Source organism: Pseudorca crassidens, chromosome 1, assembly GCF_039906515.1.
Source record: "Pseudorca crassidens isolate mPseCra1 chromosome 1, mPseCra1.hap1, whole genome shotgun sequence".
Lineage (NCBI taxonomy): Eukaryota > Metazoa > Chordata > Mammalia > Artiodactyla > Delphinidae > Pseudorca > Pseudorca crassidens.
Genome location: NC_090296.1, coordinates 115717096 through 115741038, shown reverse-complemented (window position 1 = coordinate 115741038; position 23943 = coordinate 115717096). Strand labels below are relative to the sequence as shown.

Below are 23943 nucleotides of genomic sequence, written 5' to 3'. Positions count from 1 at the left end.
TGCTCAGTAAATGTTGGCCTCCTTCTAATCAACACCACCGTGTACGATCACTGCATGAGCATGGCCAACTGAGTTGTATCACGTAATCTGTATAGGTTATAATCTGGGTAAAGGTTAATTTCTAAGAACAGGAATAGTCCAGGTAGAAAACAATGTTCAGGAGATAAAAATAGTTATTTAGATTGACTTTCTGATACCAAAGGACAAGTATCTGCATAAGATTTCTTAATTTCAAAACTTCAGGTATTCATAACAATAATGTCAAACTTTTGTATTTGATTTTTAAAAATTGTAATAGGACTTCCCTGGCGGTCCAGTGGTTGGGACTCAGCGTGCTGCAGGGGTCATGGGTTCAATCCCTGGCTGGGGAGCTAGGATCTCTCATGCCGCATGGTGCAGCCAAAAAAATATATATACATAATACATCACAATGACTGAATAGTGGGTTAAAGTTTCAGGGACTTCTATCTTTAGTATTAATTTTTTTAATAGCTTTTTTTATATAAATTTATTTATTTTATTTACTTATTTATTTTTGGCTGTGTTGGGTGTTTGTTGCTGCACATGGCTTTCTCTAGTTGCAGCGAGTGGGGGCTACTCTCTTCATTGTGGTGTGTGGGCTTCTCATTGCAGTGGCTTCTCTTGTTTCGGAGCATGGGCTCTAGGCATGTGGGCTTCAGTAGTTGTGGCACTCGGGCTCAGTAGTTGTGGCTCGTGGGCTCTAGAACGCAGGTTCAGTAGTTGTGGCACATGGGCTTAGTTGCTCTGCAGCATGTGGGATCTTCCCAGACCAGGACTCAAACCTGTGTCCCCTGAATTGGCAGGTGGATTCTTAACCACTGCGCCACCAGGTAAGTCCCCTTCTGTCTTTAAAATAGAGTAAAAGTTCTAGTAATCAGAATTTCCAAGAAATGATTTAATTTAATGTAAGCCACCAAAGCCTTTGGACCCCTTTTGTAATCCTTCTGGATGAAATCCTTTTAAAATATAGTTGAAAATATTTCCTGCTTTGGATTAAAATGTCCATTAAACCTAATTACCTGCCCCTAAGATGTAATGTGTCCTTGAACACGCCCCTTCAGTTTTGGGGTCTCAGTATCCTCATTTGTCAATGAGGAAGTGGGACCAGATGACTTTCCAAGTCTCCTATAAGACCCACTGTTTAACATGCCCCTAAATTGTTACTGTTTTTTTGTTTGTTTTCATAACCTAAGGATCTTAGAAAACCCTTCCCTATCTTTATCCTAATTACCATTTTCTTATACCTTACATTTCAGATTGTAGGAGAAGTAAGACTGTTCACACATGCACGGCTATTTCTTTGATTTATTTTCTTTTCAATATCTGAGCAGTCTAGTTGGTTATATTTGAGTCATCTGGGGGTCTTCTATACTTTATCACGCAAGTAAGATACTTATTAATACAAAAAAGTTAAATGCTCTGCTTATAATTAGTGAACAAGTCATTTTTGGAATGCAACTTTCATGAACTGATTCATTCATTTAGCACCATGTGAAGGACTGGATATAGAGAATGAGTAGAATAAACCCTGCCCTGTGAAAGTCCTAATCTAGATTTGGAGAGACACATAAATAATCTGGATAGAATGAGAGGCACAGCAGTTAAAAGTTCAGTCTCTGGAGGCTGATTATGTAGGTTTCACTCCTGACTCTGCCACTTATTAGCTGTATGAACCTGGGTAAGTCACTTAACTTCTCTATCCCTTGGTGCCTTCATCTGTAAAAGGACGATAGTATTACCTACCTCATAGGGTTGTTGTGAGGATTTAAAGAGATAATATATGTAAAGGTTTAAAAGAGTGACTGGCACACAGTTCTAATTAAGTGTTGGCTATTATTATCATTGTTATTATCACCGTACAGAAACAGGTATGGATATAAAGTGAGAGAAATGGATATAAAATGAGGGCATTACATCAGATGACCTCAAATTGCATATTCTCACAATCTATTACTGTCTTCTACCCCAGCGGTCCCCAACCTTTTTGGCACCAGGGACCGGCTTCGTGGAAGACAATTTTTCCACGGACAGGGGTGGGATGGGATGGTTCAGGAGGTAACGTGAGCGGTGGGGAGCGATGGGGAGCGGCCGATGAAGCTTCGCTCACTCACCCACCGCTCACCTCCTGCCGTGTGGCCTGGCTCCTGGCAGGCCGTGGACCAGTACTGCTCTGCGGCCCGGGTGCTGGGGACCCTTGCTGTACCCTGTATGTCCCCGCCCCCACCCATTTCACACCACCCTCTATTTCTGAGTCTTTGCTCATCCTCCCACAGTGATCTCTCTCTTTTATAAGTGCCCTTTTCACATACTGTTTGAATCATCAAATTCATATATCATATGCCTTCTCATTCTCTAACGGTACGCTTGGTACAACTTATGTCACACATGACGTGGCCACATATAATGCCATGTTTCCTATTTTGCCCAAGTCTTATGTGGATAACAGAGTGGCGCCACTGTACCTGGCTAACTGCATGGAAGGCGCTCAGTAAATACAGGTTGGTTAATTCAAAGTACTCAGTTTCAGAAAGAGCCTTCACTGGCATAGACCAGAAGTTGGCAAGCTTTTTCCATAAACGGCCAGATAGTAAATATTTTTCACTTTGTCGGCCATATGGTCTCTGGTACAACTGTCACAACTACTCCACTCTGCCACTGTAGCACTAAAGCAGTCATAGACGATATATAAATAAATGGGTATGGCCATGTTCCAACAGATCTTTCCTTTTTTTTAATTTAATTTTTTACTTTGAAATACTTATTAACTAACAAGAAGTTGAAAAGCATATATACAGGGAGGTTTTGTGCACCCTTCACCCACTACTACCCCCAGTGGTAGTACTATAATACAATATCACGATACCTCAGGCAGGGATTAAAACCTGTAACAGAATAATAAATGTTATTTCCACCTTCCCCAACTCCCAACCTCTGATCTCACACCAGCTGGTAAGTCATGGCCAACGAGAGCCTGCTGAATTGAGCCAAGCTCACTATCAGGCTATCACACTCTTTGCTTCCTAGGTATCTTATGCTTTTTACAGCTTGAACTATAAAGTTGATGACTAGAACATACTCACCGAAGAAGCAAAGTAATTTTAGCTCTGCCAATCTGAGCTAACGTTTCATAATTTTAATCCCCACATTTTCAATTAAGAGATGGATGCAGCACATTCATCCATAAACAAAAAGGAAAAAAAGTAATTTCTTTAATGTACACCTGGGAAAGACAACTGTAATCTAGATTTGTAGATTCAAACATATTGCAATTTAATTATCAGAGCAATTTAGAGCTACTATGAACATGATGGGGAGTGGAAAAGTTGTTTCATTTTTTGTTTGTTTTAAATCACAGTGTTCCATATTTTTTCAAAGACTGAAATCATGTCATTTGGCACAGTTTTGTTAATTATAAAGATGGCTCACCAATCTCAGATAACCTAGTAGAGCCAAGAAGGTGATTAAGTTTTGTAAAAATAGGTATGATGACTTCAGAGATTAACTTTTTGTCACATTACCTAGAAAAATGAGAAAGAATAAATTTTCTTTAAAAACAATGCAAGGCAAAAATTAACTGTTCTGGTATCTCAATTAAAAAATCCTTTGTAGTGTTCTGAGAATAAGATCCAGGGTTTCATCCATATTAACATTTTTTACCAAGATAATAGATGAACAAAGAATACTGAGAAAAAGATCCAGTGTTCTACCCATACTTTGTTTAATTCATATAAAGACTACTAGAAGTGAAATGGACTACCTGAATAAATCTAGAACCCTCAGCAAAAAACTAAACTTAAGATGTTAAAGTAAAACTTTGTTCCAAAATACTAAATAAGTTTCCTGCTTGTCTCCTCCCAGCCCCCAACTCTTGAAGTGACTGTGGACGTCAATAAATAACAGCAATTTTATGGGGACTTCCCTGGTGGTGCAGTGGTTAAGAATCCACCTGCCAATGCAGGGGACACGGGTTCAATCCCTGGTCTGGGAAGATTGCAAATGAGCAACTGAGCCCATGTGCCACAACTACTGAGCCTGAGCTCTAGAGCTTGTGTGCAGCAACTACTGAAGCCCACGCGCCTAGAGCCTGTGCTCCACAACAAGAGAAGCCACTGCAGTGAGAAGCCCCTGCACCCATATGGAATCTAAAAAAAAAAAAATGGTTCTGAAGAATCTAGGGGCAGGACAGGAATAAAGACACAGACATAGAGAATGGACTTGAGGACACGGGGAGGGGGAAGGGTACGCTGGCACGAAGTGAGAGAGTGGCACTGACATATATACACTACCAAATGTAAAATAGATAGCTAGTGGGAAGCAGCTGCATAGCACAGGGAGACCAGCTCAGTGCTTTGTGACCACCTAGAGCGGTGGGATAGGGAGGGTGGGAGGGAGATGCAAGAGGGAGGGGATATGGGGATATATGTATACATATAGCTGATTCACTTTGTTATACAGCAGGAACTAACACAACAATGTAAAGTAATTATATACTCCAGTAAAGATGTTAAAAAAAAAGGGGGTAGGGAGGACTGACTAAATTGAGATATTTAATAGCTATTGTAAAATATGTGTGCTATTCTCCTTGCAGTAAAAAAAAAAAAATTTAATTTAAAAAATGTTAAAAAAAAAAAAGAAGCCCGCGCACCGCAACGAAGAGTAGCCCCCGCTTGCCGCAACTAGAGAAAGCCCACACACAGCAATGAAGGCCCAACACAGCCAAAAAAAAGCAATTTTATGGACACAAATAACTTCCCTTACTTAAAAGGAAGGAAAAAGAAACGGGTCAAAGCCAAGTCCACATTGGTATTTGAAACAGTTCTACGCTTCTACTTTTTATTCCTGGTAAATTTATTTCAGAGGGACCAAGTAAGTTGTCTTATAATAGGTATGAACCCAAGTAAACAGAATATAGATATACAAGTTCGACAGAGAATTGTCTGCTAAATCTTTACATTCAGAGGATCAGATCATAAGTAATAATTTACAATCAGATCCATAAGTAATAATTTAATTTTTAATTAATAACTTAATTTTGAGTTGCTGTCAAAGCATGCTTATTCCTGGAAAAAAGAGTTGATCTTATTGACTGACATTCTGGTATACTTTAGGGTTAATTAAATAATCAATGAGGCAAAGTAGCCAATGTGTTATAAGATACAATTTTTCTATAGGATTATACTTCAAAATGATTTTATACTCAAACCAACCAGTTAAGTGAATAAAGTCAGAGAAGTTGGTAGCTCCTGTATAAACCCTAACGTCTTTTAGGAAGATTTAAAAATCCAATCATGACTGGATTGACTTTGTAATTTATGATCTGTTAGGCTAAAGCTGTGGAATTAATTCAAGAATTATACATTACCAAGTACATAAAGATGTTGGTTTTAAATGTTATTTTTGCATAAGTTTACTTACCGCCATATAAGCATTTGTTCCAACATACGTCTTGGCTATAGAATTCACCAGCTATGAGACAAAACAGTCTGTCAGAACAATATAAAGATAATGTGGAAATAAAATGGGCAATTATTCCTCATTTACCTTACAATCATCATTTCTATAAATCAACTAAAAATTATATAAAAAGGAACAAATTTATCTACAAAGGCATTAAAAATGATTACATCTCTTTTCTTTTGAATGTGATTTCCAACTTAAACAAGCATAGCATTACAGTTTATAGCAGATAACCTTAAACAATTCACTTAAGCAGGATGCTTATCGCTTTAGTACCCCAAACCCGCCTGATTGTACAAAGTCAATTTGAAGTAGAATTTGAACACACTCATTTTTTAGTCAGATGGTCAAGATGTGAATGAAGCCTCATGCATTACTAGAATGAAACGAACACTAAATACGCTGGAGGGATAACAGACTTTGACAACTCATAATACAATGATGACCTTCGCTTTGGTCTTCGTGTTTGGCTGGGAGTAAAGGTGGCTGCAATTCAAATCAACATCACAGCACGCTCGTGGGTCACTATCACCAGGGTTCTCAGGGGAGGCCCAAAATGGAAATTAATTAAAATTTGTGCTGCACATTGTAATGGCCCTCCACCATTGTTGCTCCCAATATTAATTTTTATTGTGGGCCAGTTGGGCTCCCCAGGCACAGCTCCCACTCTGCCCTCCCTTTTGTCTGGCCAAAACGCTTTCATATCAAAGCTGCATATCAATGAAGTTTGCTATTCGTAAGTAGTAATTACAATATCAGCAGTTTTTACTGTCATTAAACAATGAACAATCATATTCTGATGAAGGAAACTCGCTCAGAGATTAAAAATGAATAACACAATCCCAGCCAACGAGAAGATGCAGAGTTCTGTTTGTCTGGCAGCTAGGTGATTTTTCAATCCAGAGAGTAGAATGAAAATAGAAAGTGGATGTTACAGAGAAGAAAGATCGGCAGGAAAATGAGACCTACCTGAGTGCTAACTCCAAAATCACACAGCTTGACTTGTCCTCTTGTGTTTACTAGCATATTAGAGGGCTTCACATCTAAAAAGGGACCAGAAAAATCCATGTCACTAGTTCCATATCTACAGTGCTTGTTCTAAAAAAAAGCACACATGCACACCATACCATATTGCAGAATTGACATCATCTGTTCAACCTAGAATTCTAACCACAAATTTAACGCAAAGCATTTTACCTGGAGGCAAAATGTAAGGTCCTAAACTCCCTCACTTCCAACCATTTCTGGTTTCTATAGAAGCAAGGGTTTATTTACTTCACGTGAAAGTCAAATAAAATCTTGGCTTCCAACAACAGTAAATACACCCAATATCCTACTCCAGCTTTCAGGAAAAGTAGATAAGAAAATGTAACCTTCCTGCAAAGAATTTGTACAGAAAGGCTTAGTTCTGCTCTCAAAGTGAAACTGCTCCTCCCACCTAAGGAGCAGTAAGGCCAAAGGGAAGCCAGCAAGGAAAAAAATCATTCATATGTTTGCTGGTAACAGGTGAGATCTGGTTGAAACAACGAGAACATGAATGCAGTTCTGCTGTTTCCTGGTTTTACGTGCTACTTCAGATAAGCCTCAGAAACTGATCTAAAAGATGTGTAAATGTGTGTGCATGCGTGCACTTATCAGTCTTTGTTTCATTTATCCTTCTCTTCCCTTACATCATTTCGACTGTTGTTAGAGTTAACAAAAGAACTGGCACAGCTTTTGCCAAGGCAGTCCGCTAAATAATGACACAAAGCGTTTCTGTGAAGCATCGTCAGTGACAACAATGGGCCTTTTCAGGAATTCAAGGAGCCCACAAAAACCATCCAAGCAGGATAAGAGCACACCACTTTTGATGGTACAGAAGAGCACCTGCTTCAATGCTTCAACTTCAGTGGCGAAAGTGGTCAAGAACAGACATCTTGTTATATTTGATACAGCATATAACCTTAATTACCCCAAAACTAAAGACTCATAATTTTTATGTAACATCTAAGAAAAATCTGTGAGTTAATCTCACTCCATCCCTCCACCCTGCAAAAAGTATCTTACCAAAAGTAGGTACTTAACTCAAACTTCAAGTTCAAACTCAGTAACCAACGATTATTGAACCCTACCTACCATATGACAGGCAACATGACAGGCATTTTCTCATACATGTGCTCATTTGGTGTTGCCTGACGGACACTAGAATGTAAACTCCATGAAGGCAGGGACTTTGTCTCTTTTATTGACTACTATATTCCAGTCCCTGAAGAGTGCCAGGCATACGGTATATGCTTAGTAAGTATTTGTTAATAGATGAGAATAAGTTAATGGAAACCACGAACACACAGTATTATTTTGTTGATGATACTGTTGTGATCAGGGGTTAGCTGTAGACCACGTCTCTGTAGCATGCCCTTTCAGGTAAAACACACTATATACTTCCTTTAGGGGGGCTTTCTCTTTGAATACAGGTCACTATGCCCAGGCAAGTGTAAGCTTTTTCAACCAACTGGTCTCTCTGCCTCCAGTTTTCCCCAATTTCAATATAAACCTTATACCACCATCATATTAAATATACTTTCACTCTATCACTTCTCTCCTTGAGGAGGAAGTAAAATATTCCCTGACCTCCCCCGCCAACCCCAGTGTGAACTTCTTAAGAATAGGGTTGTGCTTTCAAATATGCCTCAATAGTTTGCACAAAAAATATACATCATAGACAGCCACAGTAGACACTCAATAAATGTGTGCCGAACTGACAGAAATGTTAGGCTCTACAAAGCCTGGTCTTATTTTCCAAACTTAATTCTCATTATAAGCCCTAAACTTTGAATATTTTTATTTTGGACAATCTTCTCTTTTATATACTGATACCCTTAAACCATTCTTAAGCCATACATCAGATGGAGATAGATAAAGAACAAATATTCTGAGCTCCTGGAAGAAGGAGCTACATGGAAATCACAAGGTATGGTAAAAAGAACAAATTCTTAGCTTTAATCAGACACGTATTTGACTTAAGTGGATCAACAGAGAGAGAAAGAATAAAACAACAAAATTTCTAGATTATATCCTAAAAGGCAAGGTGTAAATAAGAACTTTATGGCATTTTCAGCTCTCCAACATCTTTTTTTACTTACATGTAATCCTACTGCATGACTTTGCACATTCACCTTTCAGCCTAGCTTTCAGGAATACTTTGTGTATGAAAGCAGTAGACATACAGCCATCCTCAAAACAACCTTGGTATTCCGACTAGACTGTTTCAGTCATTGTCTCAAAAGAAACAAATCCAAAACACCCCATTACTAAGCCTTTGTTCATGCTGTGTCCCTGACCCCAAACCACCTGGGTTTAAAAACCCTTCCTTGATATTTTTTGACTGAATCCTGCTCATCCTCCAACTCAAGTACCCCATCTCCCTGTTGCCATACCTACTCAGGCCATCAAAATCGCTGCTTCCTTTGAACTGCTAAAGCATTTACTGTCTGTACCATTTGGAACTGAGCATGTGACATTTTTTTACTAGTAATTACCACATTCACTGTTACAGGTTTCACCAAGTAATAAGTTCACAGGGTAGGAATATGCCTTATACATTTTTGTATGTATCCTGTTGGAGCATAATATCTTTGCTCACTGGTAGATGGCTTTCTAAACAATATACTAAATTTGCTAACATAAGTGTTCCAAACCCAGCAACATCATTTGAACATAAAAGACCCCTTTAAACAAAATCAATGGATTCAGGCTAGAAGACAGAAGACTTGGATTTGTCTTTTGGGCCCTGCCACAAATTTGGCATATGACTTTGGACTAGGCATGTGACATTTTAGTTTTCACCTCTATAGGGAGATAATAAAAGTTACCATATCAATCTTTAAAAATTGTGGGGATTAGATGAGATAATGAATGTAAAATAGCTTTTAAACCGTCAAACACTCTATAAATATATTATTATTATCCACTGGCAATCAACGAAGCAATGTAAAGTGTTATATTTTGTTATGTCCAGAAAGTAATTTCTGTGCTACTGCAATAAATTTAGGCTGTATTTGGGTAAAATACTAGTTAAAATAATTTCAAAAGTCCAGTAAGTAGAATGATAAAACCAATTCAATGTTTATGAGGGGGCATATTTGCCAGACTGTATGTACTCATTCACCGACAAGGCCACTGAACTTGTCTCCCTATTTTTACACTTGCTCTACTAGAGTCTGTCTTGAACACAGCAGCTAAAGTGCCCTCTTTAAAACCTAAATCAAACCATGTCATTTCTTTGCCTAAAACCTCCAAGGGCCTCCCAACTCAATGCAAAAGGCAGCCCTCATGAAGGTTTCTAAGGCCTTCTCTGAACTGCCCCCCTACTACCTCTGTACTCTCATCCTTCCTACTCCTCTCCCTGCCCACTCTGTTTCATCTCACTGGCCTTCTTGCCAGGCATGCTCCCTGCTTTGTGGTTCCATATAACTGGAATACTCTGCACCCATATATACATGCATGGCCTGCTCCTTCACTTGTTTTTAGGTTTCTGCTCAAATGTTACCCTTTTAAGAGAAGTCTTCCTCAACCACCCACTATGAACAGCAATATCTTCCCACCTCCGATATTCCCTTTCCCTCTTCCCTGTTTCAGTGCTCCTCATAACACTTGGCACCATTGACACCCTATATTTGTACATGTATACATGTCCCTCTCAGTCCTCCCGTTTCGAAGGAAAGCTCCATGAATGCAGAGATGTGATCTGTTGTGTTCACTCCTATATCTAGAATAGTGCCTGGTATGGACTAGAAATGGTATCTGTTGAACAAATGTTGGTGAATGAATATTTCCACTAAATAGATGGGCAAACATGTGCACCTGGAGAAGCATGAATTTGGCCTCAGAAGGAGCTCCATCTTTTCCCACTCAACGGCACATACTTCAGAATAAATACATTTCACTATTAATGAATACATTTGTGAATGATATTTTTCATTCTGAGAGGATCTATGGGCATTCAAAAATACTCACTCAACAAATATTCACTGACGCCTTAGCATGTGCCAGATATGATAGTAGGTCTGTGGAGAGAAGCATGAGTAAGACCCACCTCCGCCCTTCAGGAGAGTGTAGACCAAGGAACTGCTGGTATATATTTTGACCAAAAATAGTGCACATGAGATTTCAGGATAATAACATTGCTTATGTACAATCTAAATGGGATTTGCTTCCTATAATAAAAACAGTGAGAGTTATATAACTAAATAGCTCCCAAGCCTGGCTGTGCATTTAAAAACAAAAACAAAAACCTTTTTTGGTTTTACCTCAGATCTGCTGATTCAGAAACCAATCTAAAACAGTCAGGTCTTCAGGTCAGCACTTAGAAAAGACGAACATAATGGGCTGTTTTTCCCTCTGATTAAACTGCTGGCAGGTTCAGAATATCTGAAGAGAATTTCATCTATTGTTTAACTTTACTTTATAAAATCAGTTTTATTCATTTAAAAAATCAATTTTATTGCAGTCATTTTGAATATACAGTTTAGTGACTTTGACATATACAACCATATACCCATACCACAATCAAGATATGAAACATTTATATCACCCCAAAAGGTTCCCTGTGCCCCTTTACAGTCAACTCCACCCTGACCTCTGGCAACTACTGATTGGTTTCTGTTATTTTTAGATGATTTTTGCCTTTTCTACATATATCATAAACCCCGTAATATGTTGTTATAATTTTTGCTTTAAAAAGTCTGATGATTAGTTTGGATGGTACCTCTCTGTCACTAATATTTAAAATGGATATTTTGCAGACAGTACGCAGCTGGGTCTTTTTTTCGACCAGTTTGACAATTTGTGCTCTTCACTGCAGTATTTAGACCATTCACATTTAACGTAATTAGTGATATGGCTGAGTTGAACTCTACCATCCTACTATTTGTCCCATCTCTTCTTAGTTCCTTTCTTCTTTCATTGCCTTCTTTTGGACTAGATGGGCTCTTTTTAGCATTCCATTGATCTCTACTATTGACTTCTAAGCCAGAAGTTGGCAAACTTTTTCTGTAAAGGACCAAAGGTGTTGAGAGTCACGTGGTTTTTGTTGTAACTACTCAATTTTGCCACTGTACTGCAGAAGCAATCACAGGCAATGTGGAAATAAATGGCATGGCTGTGTTCCAACAATCTTTGTTTACCAAAACAGGTAATGAGCCAAATTTGACCTGTGGGCTAAAATTTGCCAGCCCATTTGAAGGTTTTTTGTTTTTGTTTTTAACGGCTGTTCTAGGATTTACAATATGTTTTTTTAATGTTTCATTGTCTACTTTCAAATAATATTAGGGTATTTAATTTATAACGTAAGAACCTCAGAACAGTATGCTTCCATTTTCTTCCCTCCCATCCTCTGTGCTACTGTTATACATCTTTCCTCTACATATGTTATTATTGCCACAATATGGAGTCTTTATTTTTGCTTTAAATAATCATTAAAAAAATTTTTTAAAACATATTTTATTGAAGTATAGTTGATTTACACTGTTAATTTCTGCTGTATGGTAAAATGATTCAGTTATACATACATACATATATATATATATATATATATATATATATATATATATATATATATATACACAAATTCTTTTTCATATTCTTTTCCATTATGGTTTATCACAGGATACTGAATATAGCTCCCCGTGCTACACAGTAGGACCTTGCTGTTTATCCATTCTATATATAATAGTTGACATCTGCTAATCCCAAACTCCCAATCCATCCCTCCCCTAACCCCTTCCCTCCTCCTTGGAAACCACAAGTCTGTTGGCGAGGGTCAATTCTTAATTTCCACACATTTCTGTCATTCCTGACTCCTGGACATATGCTGGCCTGAGAGCTACAGTGCTCAGAAGGGTATGTGACATCCTTGGGACCCCAGGACGCAATGAAGGACCCTGAGCCCCTTATGAGAGGTAGCATGGCAAGGCTGATGCCAATGTCAGCACTACATATCCACAAATCTGTCAACTCCAGCACTTCCCGGGGAATGTGGGGTTGAAAGCAATGGCTTTGCAGCTAGAGCAAGTGTGTCAGCTGTTGTAGTGAGTGAGTCAGTATATGAATGAGGTTTAGATCAGTGCTGAGTGAAAAAATTTTAAAAGGTCTTTTATATATCTACATGTATACACTAATCCTGGTGCTATTTATTCCTTTGTGTAGATCTAACAATCTATCTGGTATCATTTTCCTTCTGTCTAAACAACTTCCTTAACACTTTTTATAATGCTGGTCTATTGGTAATAAATTCTCTCTGCTTTGTTTGCCTTAAAAAGTCTTTATTTAGCTGTTATTTTGGAAAAATATATTTACTGGACCTAGAATTCTGGATTTAAAGGTTTTTTGTTTTTCTCAACATTTTAACAATGTCTTCCCGTTATCTTCTGGTTTGCATAGCTTCTGACAAGAAGTCTGCTGTCATTCTTATTTTTGTTCCTCTCTATTTAATGTATTATGTTTGTTCTGAATATTTTAAAGATTTAAAAAATCACTGGCTTTACATTTTTAATTTTGATGTACTTTGGTATGGTTTTGTGTATATCATGGTTAGAGTTTGTTAGGCCTCCTAGATCTCTGGGTTTATGGGTTTCAACAAATTTGTAAAGTTTGGGAGCACTATTTCTTCAAATTACTTTTTGTTCCCTTTTCTTTCTCCTTTCCTTCTGAGACTCCAGTTACATATATATCCTAGACTTCCTGATACTGTCTCAAAGGTCACTGAGGCTGTGCTCATCTTTTTAGTCTTTTTTTTTTTACAGTAATTTTAGATAATTTTTGTATCTCTAACATCAAGATCACAAATCATTTCTTCTGTGGTGTCAAATCTACTGTTAATTCCATCAAGTGAAATTTTTACTTCAGATATTTTATTTTTCATATCTAGAAGTTCGACTTGGTTCTTTTTTCTGTCTTCTGTCTCTCTCATCATGCTCATGTTTCCCATTAAATCCTTGAGTATATTTATCATAACTGTTCTAAAGTCCTTGTCTGCCAACGGGAGAGTCCCATTTCTATTGACTGATTGTTCTCCTGCTAATGGTCTTTCATCCATTATCAGAAGAAAAAAATTTTTTTCACATACTGATTTTTATTTAGATGCCATGTATTCTGAATCGTATATATTGCTGAGCGAATTTGCTGTAATCCTTTAAAGAGTGCTAAACTTGATACTGGCAGGTAGTTAACTTACTTGAAGATCAGATCATTTTGAGGCTTATTTTGGAACTTTTATTTATGGAAAGCCAGAGCAATCCCTACTCTAGGGCTAGTTTAGCCCCTCTATTAAAACATGACCCTTCTAAAGTCTCTCCTGAATGATCCAATGTATCCAAAAAGGTCTCTCTACTCTGGCTGGTTAGAATTTTTAAAATTCCCAACCTTGTGTAAGCTTTGGGAATTGTTTAGCTTACAGAACCCCAGAAATTTTCATTCCCAAACTAGCTTTGTAAGATTTCACCCTACAAAAGCAGAGGTTGATATTTGGCCAAAAATTCAAGGAGAGTCTCACACAAGTTCTTGAGCTCTTTCTTTTTGCACAGTTCCTGCATCTCTAGGACTCTGCTCTGTAAATTTTAGCCATTTTAAAGCCTTCTTGACAGCCAAACTCTGTCTCTTCAGCTCAGTAAGATCTTTGGGCTCTGACTGGTTCCCCTTCCTTATGCTGCAGTCTGGAAATTGTCTCCAGGCTTAAAACTTGGGTGATCATAGGGCTCCCCTCATCTGTTTCCCTTCTCTTCAGGATCACAGTCCTGCACTGCTTGTTATCTAATACCTGAAAACAGATGTTTCATAAATTTTGTCTAGCTTCCTAGTTGTTTTTGGTGGAGGTTCCACAGCAGCATTTCCTTCCTGGGTAGAAGTGGAACTATCCCTTTATTTTAAAATTCTTGTTTTTTTGTCCTTTGTTCACTGTTTACACCTCATATTGTAAGCTGCCTCAAATCCTTTTTTGAAATAAATAGGATATAATAATTAAGACTTTATTTAAACTAAATCTGAATTCATGTGACAGAATTTGAAGCAAATGGAATCCTTTTAAATGTTGGAATGAGGATAGTTCCTCTGATTTAAGTATCACTTTATCGGAATAAAATACTCCACCTTATACCTGAGTTATCAACAATCCTAGTATATAGCCACCGAACTTACCATTTCCATGTTTTCATTTAAAACATGGAAATTCTATAATTCTCAAGAACAGCTCCAGGAATACTAAAATGATTTTTGTTGCTTTTTTTTTTTTTTTTTGGTTTGTTTTCAACTTCATTCCAAGCCAGAAACAAGAGGACAGATTAGGCAAGAAAGATTACTTTTAAGGAGACTTATATCTATGCTTATTTTAATGCAATCTCAAGTTATGGAAAACAAACAGCAACTGAGAGCATACAGCTTTTCATTCAGCTCACTTAAAAACATCATAGCCATTCTTCTGTAAGCGAAGCACAGAAAAGATGAGTCATTAAAGTGACTGATTATAAATGGCAATCATCAGGGCAGATGCAAGTCATTTTGGTTTAATCAGGCCATTAATTATTACGGTTTATCAATTAGTTTTATTGAAGGCAAGGGGGCTTAAACGAATAGTAGGGCACTGATTTTAACTGAGACATTTTCTAAAAGAAAATACAAATGAGGTGTGTAGAATCTGAAATTACACACAAGTCCTCTTCATACCAGTAAAAAGAAACAAGCTTCATCTAACGTGAACCATAAGCCTTTAGTGAAAAACCAAATTAACACTAATCCCTTTGCATTATACATAAAATAACATGTTTTAGTGTTCCCTAATTTGAGGTTTGCTTTGTCCTGGCCAAGAGGTCAATATCATGTTGGAGAAAGTGAAATGAAGGTGCAATGTAAAGTGACCCATTTTTAATATTAGGTATTTCCTATCCTCTTTCATTAAAAAAAAATTTAGTCATTTTATACAGATAGGATTTTATAGGAGTCAGCATAGATTCCCATTGGCCACATCCTCTCAGAAAAAGCAGAGGTGACACGGAAAGTGCGTGTGTATGCACACACGGGTGCATATCTGTGAAAGAGACAGTGTATGTGTGAGTGTATGATATATAAGATTAAGGGTGATACGTGATCCTCCTACACTGACAAAAGCTGTCATGAAAATCAAATGAGACTGTGTGCTTAGCAGTGCCTGTCAAAGAGACACGGCTCAGTGAATTGCTGAATAAATAAAATAAACGGGAGAAACATTTCCTAAACTTGAATACACTATAGATACTGGAAACTATGCTTTGTAGAATCAGTAATGACAATGACGCTTACCTTAGAAAGTCAGGATGTGAATCATTTAATATATTAGACCAGACCCAAATTTCACTATATGAGCTCTACCTGAAGGCAGGCTTCTTCCAGGAAGGCAAGTGCTGTTCACTGAAGAGTTAACAATTATCCAATCACATGTATCTCCTGTCACAATATTTTCCCACTCCTTCAGTGAGATTTCACAGTAAGGTACGCTTTTTAATGATATGTAATGAATATTTGATTTGTAGCAGTGACAGCCCATGTAGATAATAGGTAGTTATGATGCAGTTCTGTTTAATAATTTGAAGTGCTTAGAAGACTATTAGAAAAATATTAGGAAGTTGGAAAAAGGGAAGAACTTAGAAATGGGATTACAGTGTCATGCAGAAGATAATGATAGGAGGTTTCTATAGGAGACTGTAACTAAATAAAAATCAACCCCTAAGTGTCTTTAAAAATTAAACGTAAACTTACCATACAAACCTTGTGGTCACTTTCCTATTTCAACTTTAATAAAATATGAAATATCAGTTAATTACTGATACTAAACATATACTATGTATCAATGGTTAATGGCTATTTCTTCTCAAAACTGACGTGTACTAGATGACTTGATTCACTGTGATTACAAATATCTAAAGATACATACCAAACCCAGGTATCTACTCAAGAGAAATGAAAACACAGAACCAAATAAAGACTTGTGTATGAAAGTAGCATTAATCTTTTTTAACATTTTATTGGAGTATAATTGCTTTACAAAGGTGTGTTAGTCTCTGCTTTATAACAAAGTGAGTCAGTTATACATATACATATGTCCCCATATCTCTTCCCTCTTGCGTCTCCCTCCCTCCCACCCTCCCTATCCCACCCCTCTAGGTGGTCACAAACCACCCAGCTGATCTCCCTGTGCTATGCGGCTGCTTCCCACTAGCTATCTATTTTGCATTTGGTAGTGTATATATGTCCATGCCACTCTCTCACTTTGTCACAGCTTACCCTTCGCCCTCCCCATAACCTAAAGTCCATGCTTTAGCAGGTCTGTGTCTTTATTCCCGTCTTACCCCTAGGTTCTTCATGACCTTTTTTTTTTTATCTTAGACTCCATATATATATGTTAGCATACGGTATCTGTTTTGCCGTTCTGACTTACTTCACTCTGTATGACAGACTCTAGGTCCATCCACCTCACTACAAATAACTCAATGTCGTTTCTTTTGATGGCTGAGTAATATTCCATTGTATATATGTGCCACATTTTCTTTATATATTCATCTGCTGATGGACACTTAGGTTGCTTCCATCTCCTGGCTATTGTAAACAGAGGTGCAATGAACATTTTGGTACGTGACTCTTTTTGAATTATGGTTTTCTCAGGGTGTATGCCCAGTAGTGGGATTGCTGGGTCGTATGGTAGTTCTATTTGTAGTTTTTTAAGGAGCCTCCATACTGTTCTCCATAGTGGCTGAACCAATTCACATTCCCACCAGCAGTGCAAGAGCGTTCCCTTTTCTCCACACCCTCTCCAGCATTTACTGTTTCTAGATTTTTGGATGATGGCCATTCTGACCAGTGAGATGATATCTCATTGTAGTTTTGATTTGCATTTCTCTAATGATTAATAATGTTGAGCATTCTTTCATCTGTTTGTTGGCAATCTGTATATCTTCTTTGGAGGAATGTCTATTTCGGTCTTCTGCCCATTTTTGGATTGCGTTGCTTGTTTTTTAGTTATTGAGCTGCATGAGTTGCTTGTAAATTTTGGTGATTAATCCTTTGTCAGTTGCTTCATTTGCAAATATTTTCTCCCATTCTGAGGGTTGTCTTTTGGTCTTGTTTATGGTTTCCTTTGCTGTGCAAAAGCTTTTAAGTTTCATTAGGTCCCATTTGTTTGTTTTTATTTCCATTTCTCGAGGAGGTGGGTCAAATAGGATCTTGCTGTGATTTATGTCATAGAGTGTTCTGCCTATGTTTTTCTCTAACAGTTTCATAGTGCCTGGCCTTACATTTAGGTCTTTAATCCATTTTGAGCTTATTTTTCTGTATGGTGTTAGGGAGTGTTCTAATTTCATACTTTTATATGTACCTGTCCAGTTTTCCCAACACCACTGATTGAGAAGGCTGTTTTTTCTCCACTGTATATTCTTGCCTCCTTTATCTAAGATAAGGTGACCATATGTGCATGGGTTTATCTCTGGGCCTTCTGTCCTGTTCCATTAATCTATATTTGTTTTTGTGCCAGTACCATACTGTCTTGATTACCGTAGTTTTGTAGTATAGTCTGAAGTCGTGGAGCCTGATTCCTCCAGCTCCACTATTTGTTCTCTCAAGATTTCTTTGGTTATTCGGGATCTTTTCTGTTTCCATACAAATTGTGAAATTTTTTGTTCTAGTTCTGTGAAAAATGCCAGTGGTAGTTTGATAGGGATTGCATTGAATCTCTAGATTGCTTTGGGTAGTAGAATCATTTTCACAATGTTGATTCTTCCAATCCAAGAACATGGTATATCTCTCCATCTGTTTGTATCACCTTTAATTTCTTTCATCAGTGTCTGATAATTTTCTGCATACAGGTCTTTTGTCTCCTTAGGTAGGTTTATTCCTAGATATTTTATTCTCTTTGTTGCAATGGTAAATGCGAGTGTTTTCTTAATTTCACTTTCAGATTTTTCATCATTAGTGTATAAGAATGCCAGAGATTTCTCTGCATTAATTTTGTATCCTGCTACTTTACCAGATTCATTGATTAGCTCTAGTAGTTTTCTGGTAGCATCTTTAGGATTCTCTATGTATAGTATCATGTCATCTGCAAACAGTGACAGCTTTACTTCTTCTTTCCCAATTTGGATTCCTTTTATTTCTTTTTCTTCTCTGATTTCTGTGGCTAAAACTTCCAAAACTATGTTGAATAAGAGTGGTGAGAGTGGGCACCCTTGTCTTGCTCCTGATCTTAGTGGAAATGGTTTCAGTTTTTCACCACTGAGGACGATGTTGGCTGTGGGTTTGTCATATATGGCCCTTATTATGTTGAGAAAAGTTCCCTCTATGCCTACTTTCTGCAGGGTTTTTATCATAAATGGGTGTTGAATTTTGTCGAAACCTTTCTCTGCATCTATTGAGATGATCACATGGTTTTTCTCCTTCAATTTCTTAATATGGTGTACCATGTTGAACGATTAGCATGTATTGAAGAATCCTTGCATTCCTGGAATAAACCCCACTTGATCATGGTGTATCATCCTTTTAATGTGCTGTTGGATTCTGTTTGCTAATATTTTGTTAAGGATTTTTGCATCTATGTTCATCAGTGATATTGGCCTGTAGTTTTCTTTCTTTGTGACATCCTTGTCTGGTTTTGGTGTCAGGGTGATGGTGGCCTCGAAGAATGAGTTTGGGAGTGTTCCTCCCTCTGCTATATTTTGGAAGAGTTTGAGAATGATAGGTGTTAGCTCTTCTCTAAATGTTTGACAGAATTCGCCTGTGAAGCCATCTGGTCCTGGGCTTTTGTTTGTTGGAAGATTTTTAATCACAGTTTCAATTTCAGGGCTTGTGATTGGTCTGTTCATATGTTCTATTTCTTCCTGGTTCAGTATTGGCAGGTTGTGCATTTCTAAGAATTTGTCAATTTCTTCCAGGTTGTCCATTTCATTGGCATGGAGTTGCTTGTAGTAATCTCTCATGATCCTTTGTATTTCTAGTGTCAGTTGTTACTTCTCCTTTTTCATGTCTAATTCTCTCGATTTGAGTCTTCTCCCTTTTTTTCTTGATGAGTCTGGCTAATGGTTTATCAATTTTGTTTGTCTTCTCAAAGAACCAGCTTTTAGTTTTATTGATCTTTGCTATCGTTTCCTTCATTTCTTTTTCATTTATTTCTGATCTGATCTTTATGATTACTTTCCTACTGGTAGCTTTGGGTTTTTTTTGTTGTTCTTTCTCTAATTGCTTTAGGTGCAAGGTCAGGTTGTTTATTTGAGATGTTTCCTGTTTCTTAAGGTAGGATTGTATTGCTATAAACTTCCCTCTTAGATACTGCTTTTGCTGCTTCTCATAGGTTTTGTGTCATTGTGTCTCCATTGTCATTTGTTTCTAGATAGTTTTTGATGTCCTCTTTGATTTCTTCAGTGATCACTTCATTATTAAGTAGTGTACTGTTTAGCCTCCATGTGTTTGTAATTTTTACAGATCTTTTCCTGTAACTGATATCTAGTCTCATAGCATTGTGGTCGTAAAAGATACTTGATACAATTTCAATTTTTTAAAATTTACGAAGGCTAGATTTGTGACCCAAGATATGTTCTATCCTGGAAATGTTCCATGAGCACTTGAGAAAAAATGTGTATTCTGTTGTTTTTGGATGGAATGTCCTATAAATATCAATTAAGTCCATCTTGTTTAATGTATCATTTAAAGCTGTGTTTCCTTATTTATTTTCACTTTGGATGATCTGTCCATTAGTGAAAGTGGGGTGTTAAAGTCCCCTGCTATGATTGTGTTACTGTCGATTTCCCCTTTTATGGTTGTTAGTATTTGCCTCATGTATTGAGGTGCTCCTATGTTGGGTGCATAAATATTTACGATTGTTATAATTTCTTCTTGGATCGATCCCTTGATCATTATGTAGTGTCCTTCTTTGTCACTTGTAATAGTCTTTATTTTAAAGTCTATTTTGTCTGATATGAGAATTGCTACTCCAGCTTTCTTCTGATTTCCATTTGCATGGAATATCTTTTTCCATCCCCTCACTTTCAGTCTGTATGTGTCCCTAGGTCTGAAGTGGGTCTACTGTAGACAGCATATATATGAGTCTTGTTTTTGTATCCGTTCAGCCAGTCTGTGTCTTTTGGTTGGAGCATTTAAGCCATTTACATTTAAGGTAATTATCGATATGTATGTTCCTATTCCCATTTTCTTAATTGTTTTGGGTTTGTTATTGTAGGTCTTTTCCTTCTCTTGTGTTTCTTGCTTACACAAGTTCCTTTAGCATTTGTTGTAAAGCTGGTTTGGTGGTGCTGAACTCTCTCAGCTTTTGCTTGTCTGTAAAGGTTTTAATTTCTTCATCAAATCTGAATGAGATCCTTGCTGGGTAGAGTAATCTTGGTTGTCAGTTCTTTTCCTTCATAACTTTAAACATGTCCTGCCACTCCCTTCTGGCTTGCAGTTTCTGCTGAAAGATCAGCTGTTAACCTTATGGGGATTCCCTTGTGAGTTATTTGTTGTTTTTCCCTTGCTGCTTTTAATATGTTTCCTTTCTATTTAATTTTTGATAGTTTGATTAATATGTGTCTTGGCGTGTTTCTCCGTGGATTTATCCTGTATGGGACTCTCTGTGCTTCCTAGACTTGATTAACTATTTTCTTTCCCATATTAGGGAAGTTTTCAACTATAATCTCTTCAAATATTTTTCAGGCCCTTTCTTTTTCTCTTCTTCTTCTGGGACCCCTATAATTTGAATGTTGGTGCGTTTAATGCTGTCCCAGAGGTCTCTGAGACTTTCCTCAGTTCTTTTCATTCTTTTTTTTTAATTCTGCTCTGCAGTAGTTATTTCCACTATTTTATCTTCCAGGGCACTTATCCGTTCTTCTGCCTCAGTTATTCTGCTATTGATCCCTTCTAGAGTATTTTTAATTCCATTTATTGTGTTGTTCATCATTGCTTGTTTCCTCTTTAGTTCTTCTAGGTCCTTGTTAAATGTTTTTTGCATTTTCTCTATTCTATTTCCAAGATTTTGGATCATCTTTACTACTATTATTCTGAATTCTTTTTCAGGTAAACTGCCTATTTCCTCTTCATTTGTTAGGTCTGGTGAGTTTTTACCTTGCTCCTTCATCTGCTGTGTGTTTTTCTGTCTTTTCATTTTGCTTATCTTACTGTGTTTGGGGTCTCCTTTTTGCAGGCTGCAGGTTCGTAGTTCCCATTGTTTTTGGTGTCTGTCCCCAGTGGCTAAGGTTGGTTCATCGGGTTGTGTAGGCTTCCTGGCGGAGGGGACTACTGCCTGTGTTCTGGTGGATGAGGCTGGACTGTGACATTCTGGTGGGCAGGTCCACGTCTGGTGGTGTGTTTTTGGGTGTCTGTGGCCTTATTATGATTTTAGGCAGCCTCCCTGCTAATGAATGGGGCTGTGTTCCTGTGCTGCTTGCTGTTTGGCATACGGTGTCCAGCACTGTAGCTTGTTGTTCGTTGAGTGAAGCTGGGTCTTGGTGTTGAAGACGGAGATCTCTGGGAGGTTTTTGCCATTTGATATTATGTGGAGCTGGGAGGTCTCTTGTGGACCAGCGTCCTAAGTTGGCTCTCCTACCTCAGTGGCACAGCCCTGACACCTGGCTGGAGCACCAAGAGCCTGTCCTCCACACGGCTCAGAATAAAAGGGAGAAAAAATAGAAAGGAAGGGAGTCAGGGAGGGAGGGAGGGAGGGAGGAAGGAAAGAAGGAAGAGGATAAAATAAAATAAAGTAAGATAAAATAAAATAAAGTAATTAAAATAAAAAAATTAATTTTTAAGAAAAAAAAATTTTTTAAGTAAAAAAAGAAAGAAAAAAATACAGACAGACAGAACCCTAGGATAAATAGTGAAAGCAAAGCTATACAGAGAAAATCTCACACAGAAGCATACACATACACACTCACAAAAAGAGGAAAAGGGGAGAAAATAATATATCTTGCTCCCAAAGTCCACCTCCTCAATTTGGGATGATTCATTGTCTATTCAGGTATTCCACAGATGCAGGGTACATCAAGTTGATTGTGGAGATTTAATTTGCTGCTCCTGAGGCTGCTGGGAGAGATTTCCCTTTCTCTTCTTTGTTCTCACAGCTCCCAGGGGCTCAGCTTTGGATTTGGCTCCACCTCTGTGTGTAGGTCGCCGGAGGGCATCTGTTCTTCGCTCAGACATGACAGGGTTAAAGGGGCAGCTGATTTGGCGGCTCTGGCTCATTCAGGGTGGGGGTAGGGAGGGGTACAGATGCCGGGTGAGCCTGCGGTGGCAGAGGCCTGCGTGATGTTGTGGCAGCCTGAGGCACGCCGTGTGTCCACCCGGGGAAATTGTCCCTGGGTTATGGGACCCTGGCAGTGGCGGGCTGCACAGGCTCCTGGGAGGGGAGGTGTGGAGAGTGACCTGTGCTCGCACACAGGCTTCTTGGTGGCGGCAGGAGCAGCCTTAGCGTCTCATGCCCGTCTCTGGGGTCCGTGCTCATAGCTGCGGCTTGCGCCCATTTCTAGAGCTCCTTTAAGCAGCGCTCTTAATCCCCTCTCCTCACGCACCAGGAAACAAAGAGGCAAGAAAAAGTCTCTTGCCTCTTCGTCAGGTCCAGACATTTCCCTGACTTCCTCCTGGCTAGCCGTGGCGCACTAACCCCTTCAGGCTGTGTTCACGCCGCCAACCCAAGTCCTCTCCCTGCATCCGACCGAAGCCCGAGGCTCAGCTCCCAGCCCCTCCCGCCCAGGCGGGTGAGCAGACAAGCCTCTCGGGCTGGTGAGTGCTGGTCGGCACCAATCCTCTGTGCGGGAATCTCTCCGCTTTGCCCCCTACACCCCTGTTGCTGCACTCTCCTCCGCGGCTCCGAAGCTTTCCCCCGCTGCCACCCGCAGTCTCTGCCCACGAAGGGGCTTCCTAGTGTATGGAAACCTTTCCTCCTTCACAGCTCCCTCACACTGGTGCAGGTCCCGTCCCTATTCTTTTGTCTCTGTTTTTTCTTTTTTCTTTTGCCCTACCCAGGTAGGTGGGGAGTTTCTTGCCTTTTGGGAGGTTTGATGTCTTCTGCCAGCGTTCAGTGGGTGTTCTATAGGAGCAGTTCCACGTGTAGATGTATTTCTGATGTATCCGTGGGGAGGAAGGTGATCTCCGCGTCTTACTCTTCCACCATTTTCTCAAATCTCCAGCATTATTCTTAACAGCCCCAAACTGGATAAATACAAATATCCCTCTACTAGTAAATGGATAAAGAAAATGTGATATATCCATTCAATGGAATATTATTCAGCAATAAAAGGAAATAGAAAAACTGTAGTAAGAAACAAAGAAGCCTTACATGTTGATAAAGGGGTCAATCCAACAAGAAGATATAATATTTATAAATATTTATGTATCCAACATAGGAGCCCCTATATATATACACCAGATGTTAACAGACCAAAAAAGGGAGAAATAAACAGCAATACAATAACAGTAGGGGACTTTAAA

At 38.5% G+C, this 23943-nt stretch overlaps 1 protein-coding gene across 3 annotated transcripts in view; it reads right to left on the bottom strand.

The window, feature by feature from the left end:
- The window catches only part of MAP2K5 (mitogen-activated protein kinase kinase 5), a 266164-nt gene that overhangs the window by 105778 nt on the left and 136443 nt on the right, over window positions 1–23943 (bottom strand). For all 3 annotated transcript variants that reach the window (XM_067751737.1, XM_067751743.1, XM_067751752.1), the window contains exons 14-15: window positions 6448–6521; window positions 5437–5487 (exon numbers count right to left, since the gene is read on the bottom strand). In XM_067751737.1, the coding sequence (XP_067607838.1) occupies window positions 5437–5487; window positions 6448–6521 (125 nt within the window). The remainder of the gene's footprint in view (window positions 1–5436; window positions 5488–6447; window positions 6522–23943) is intronic.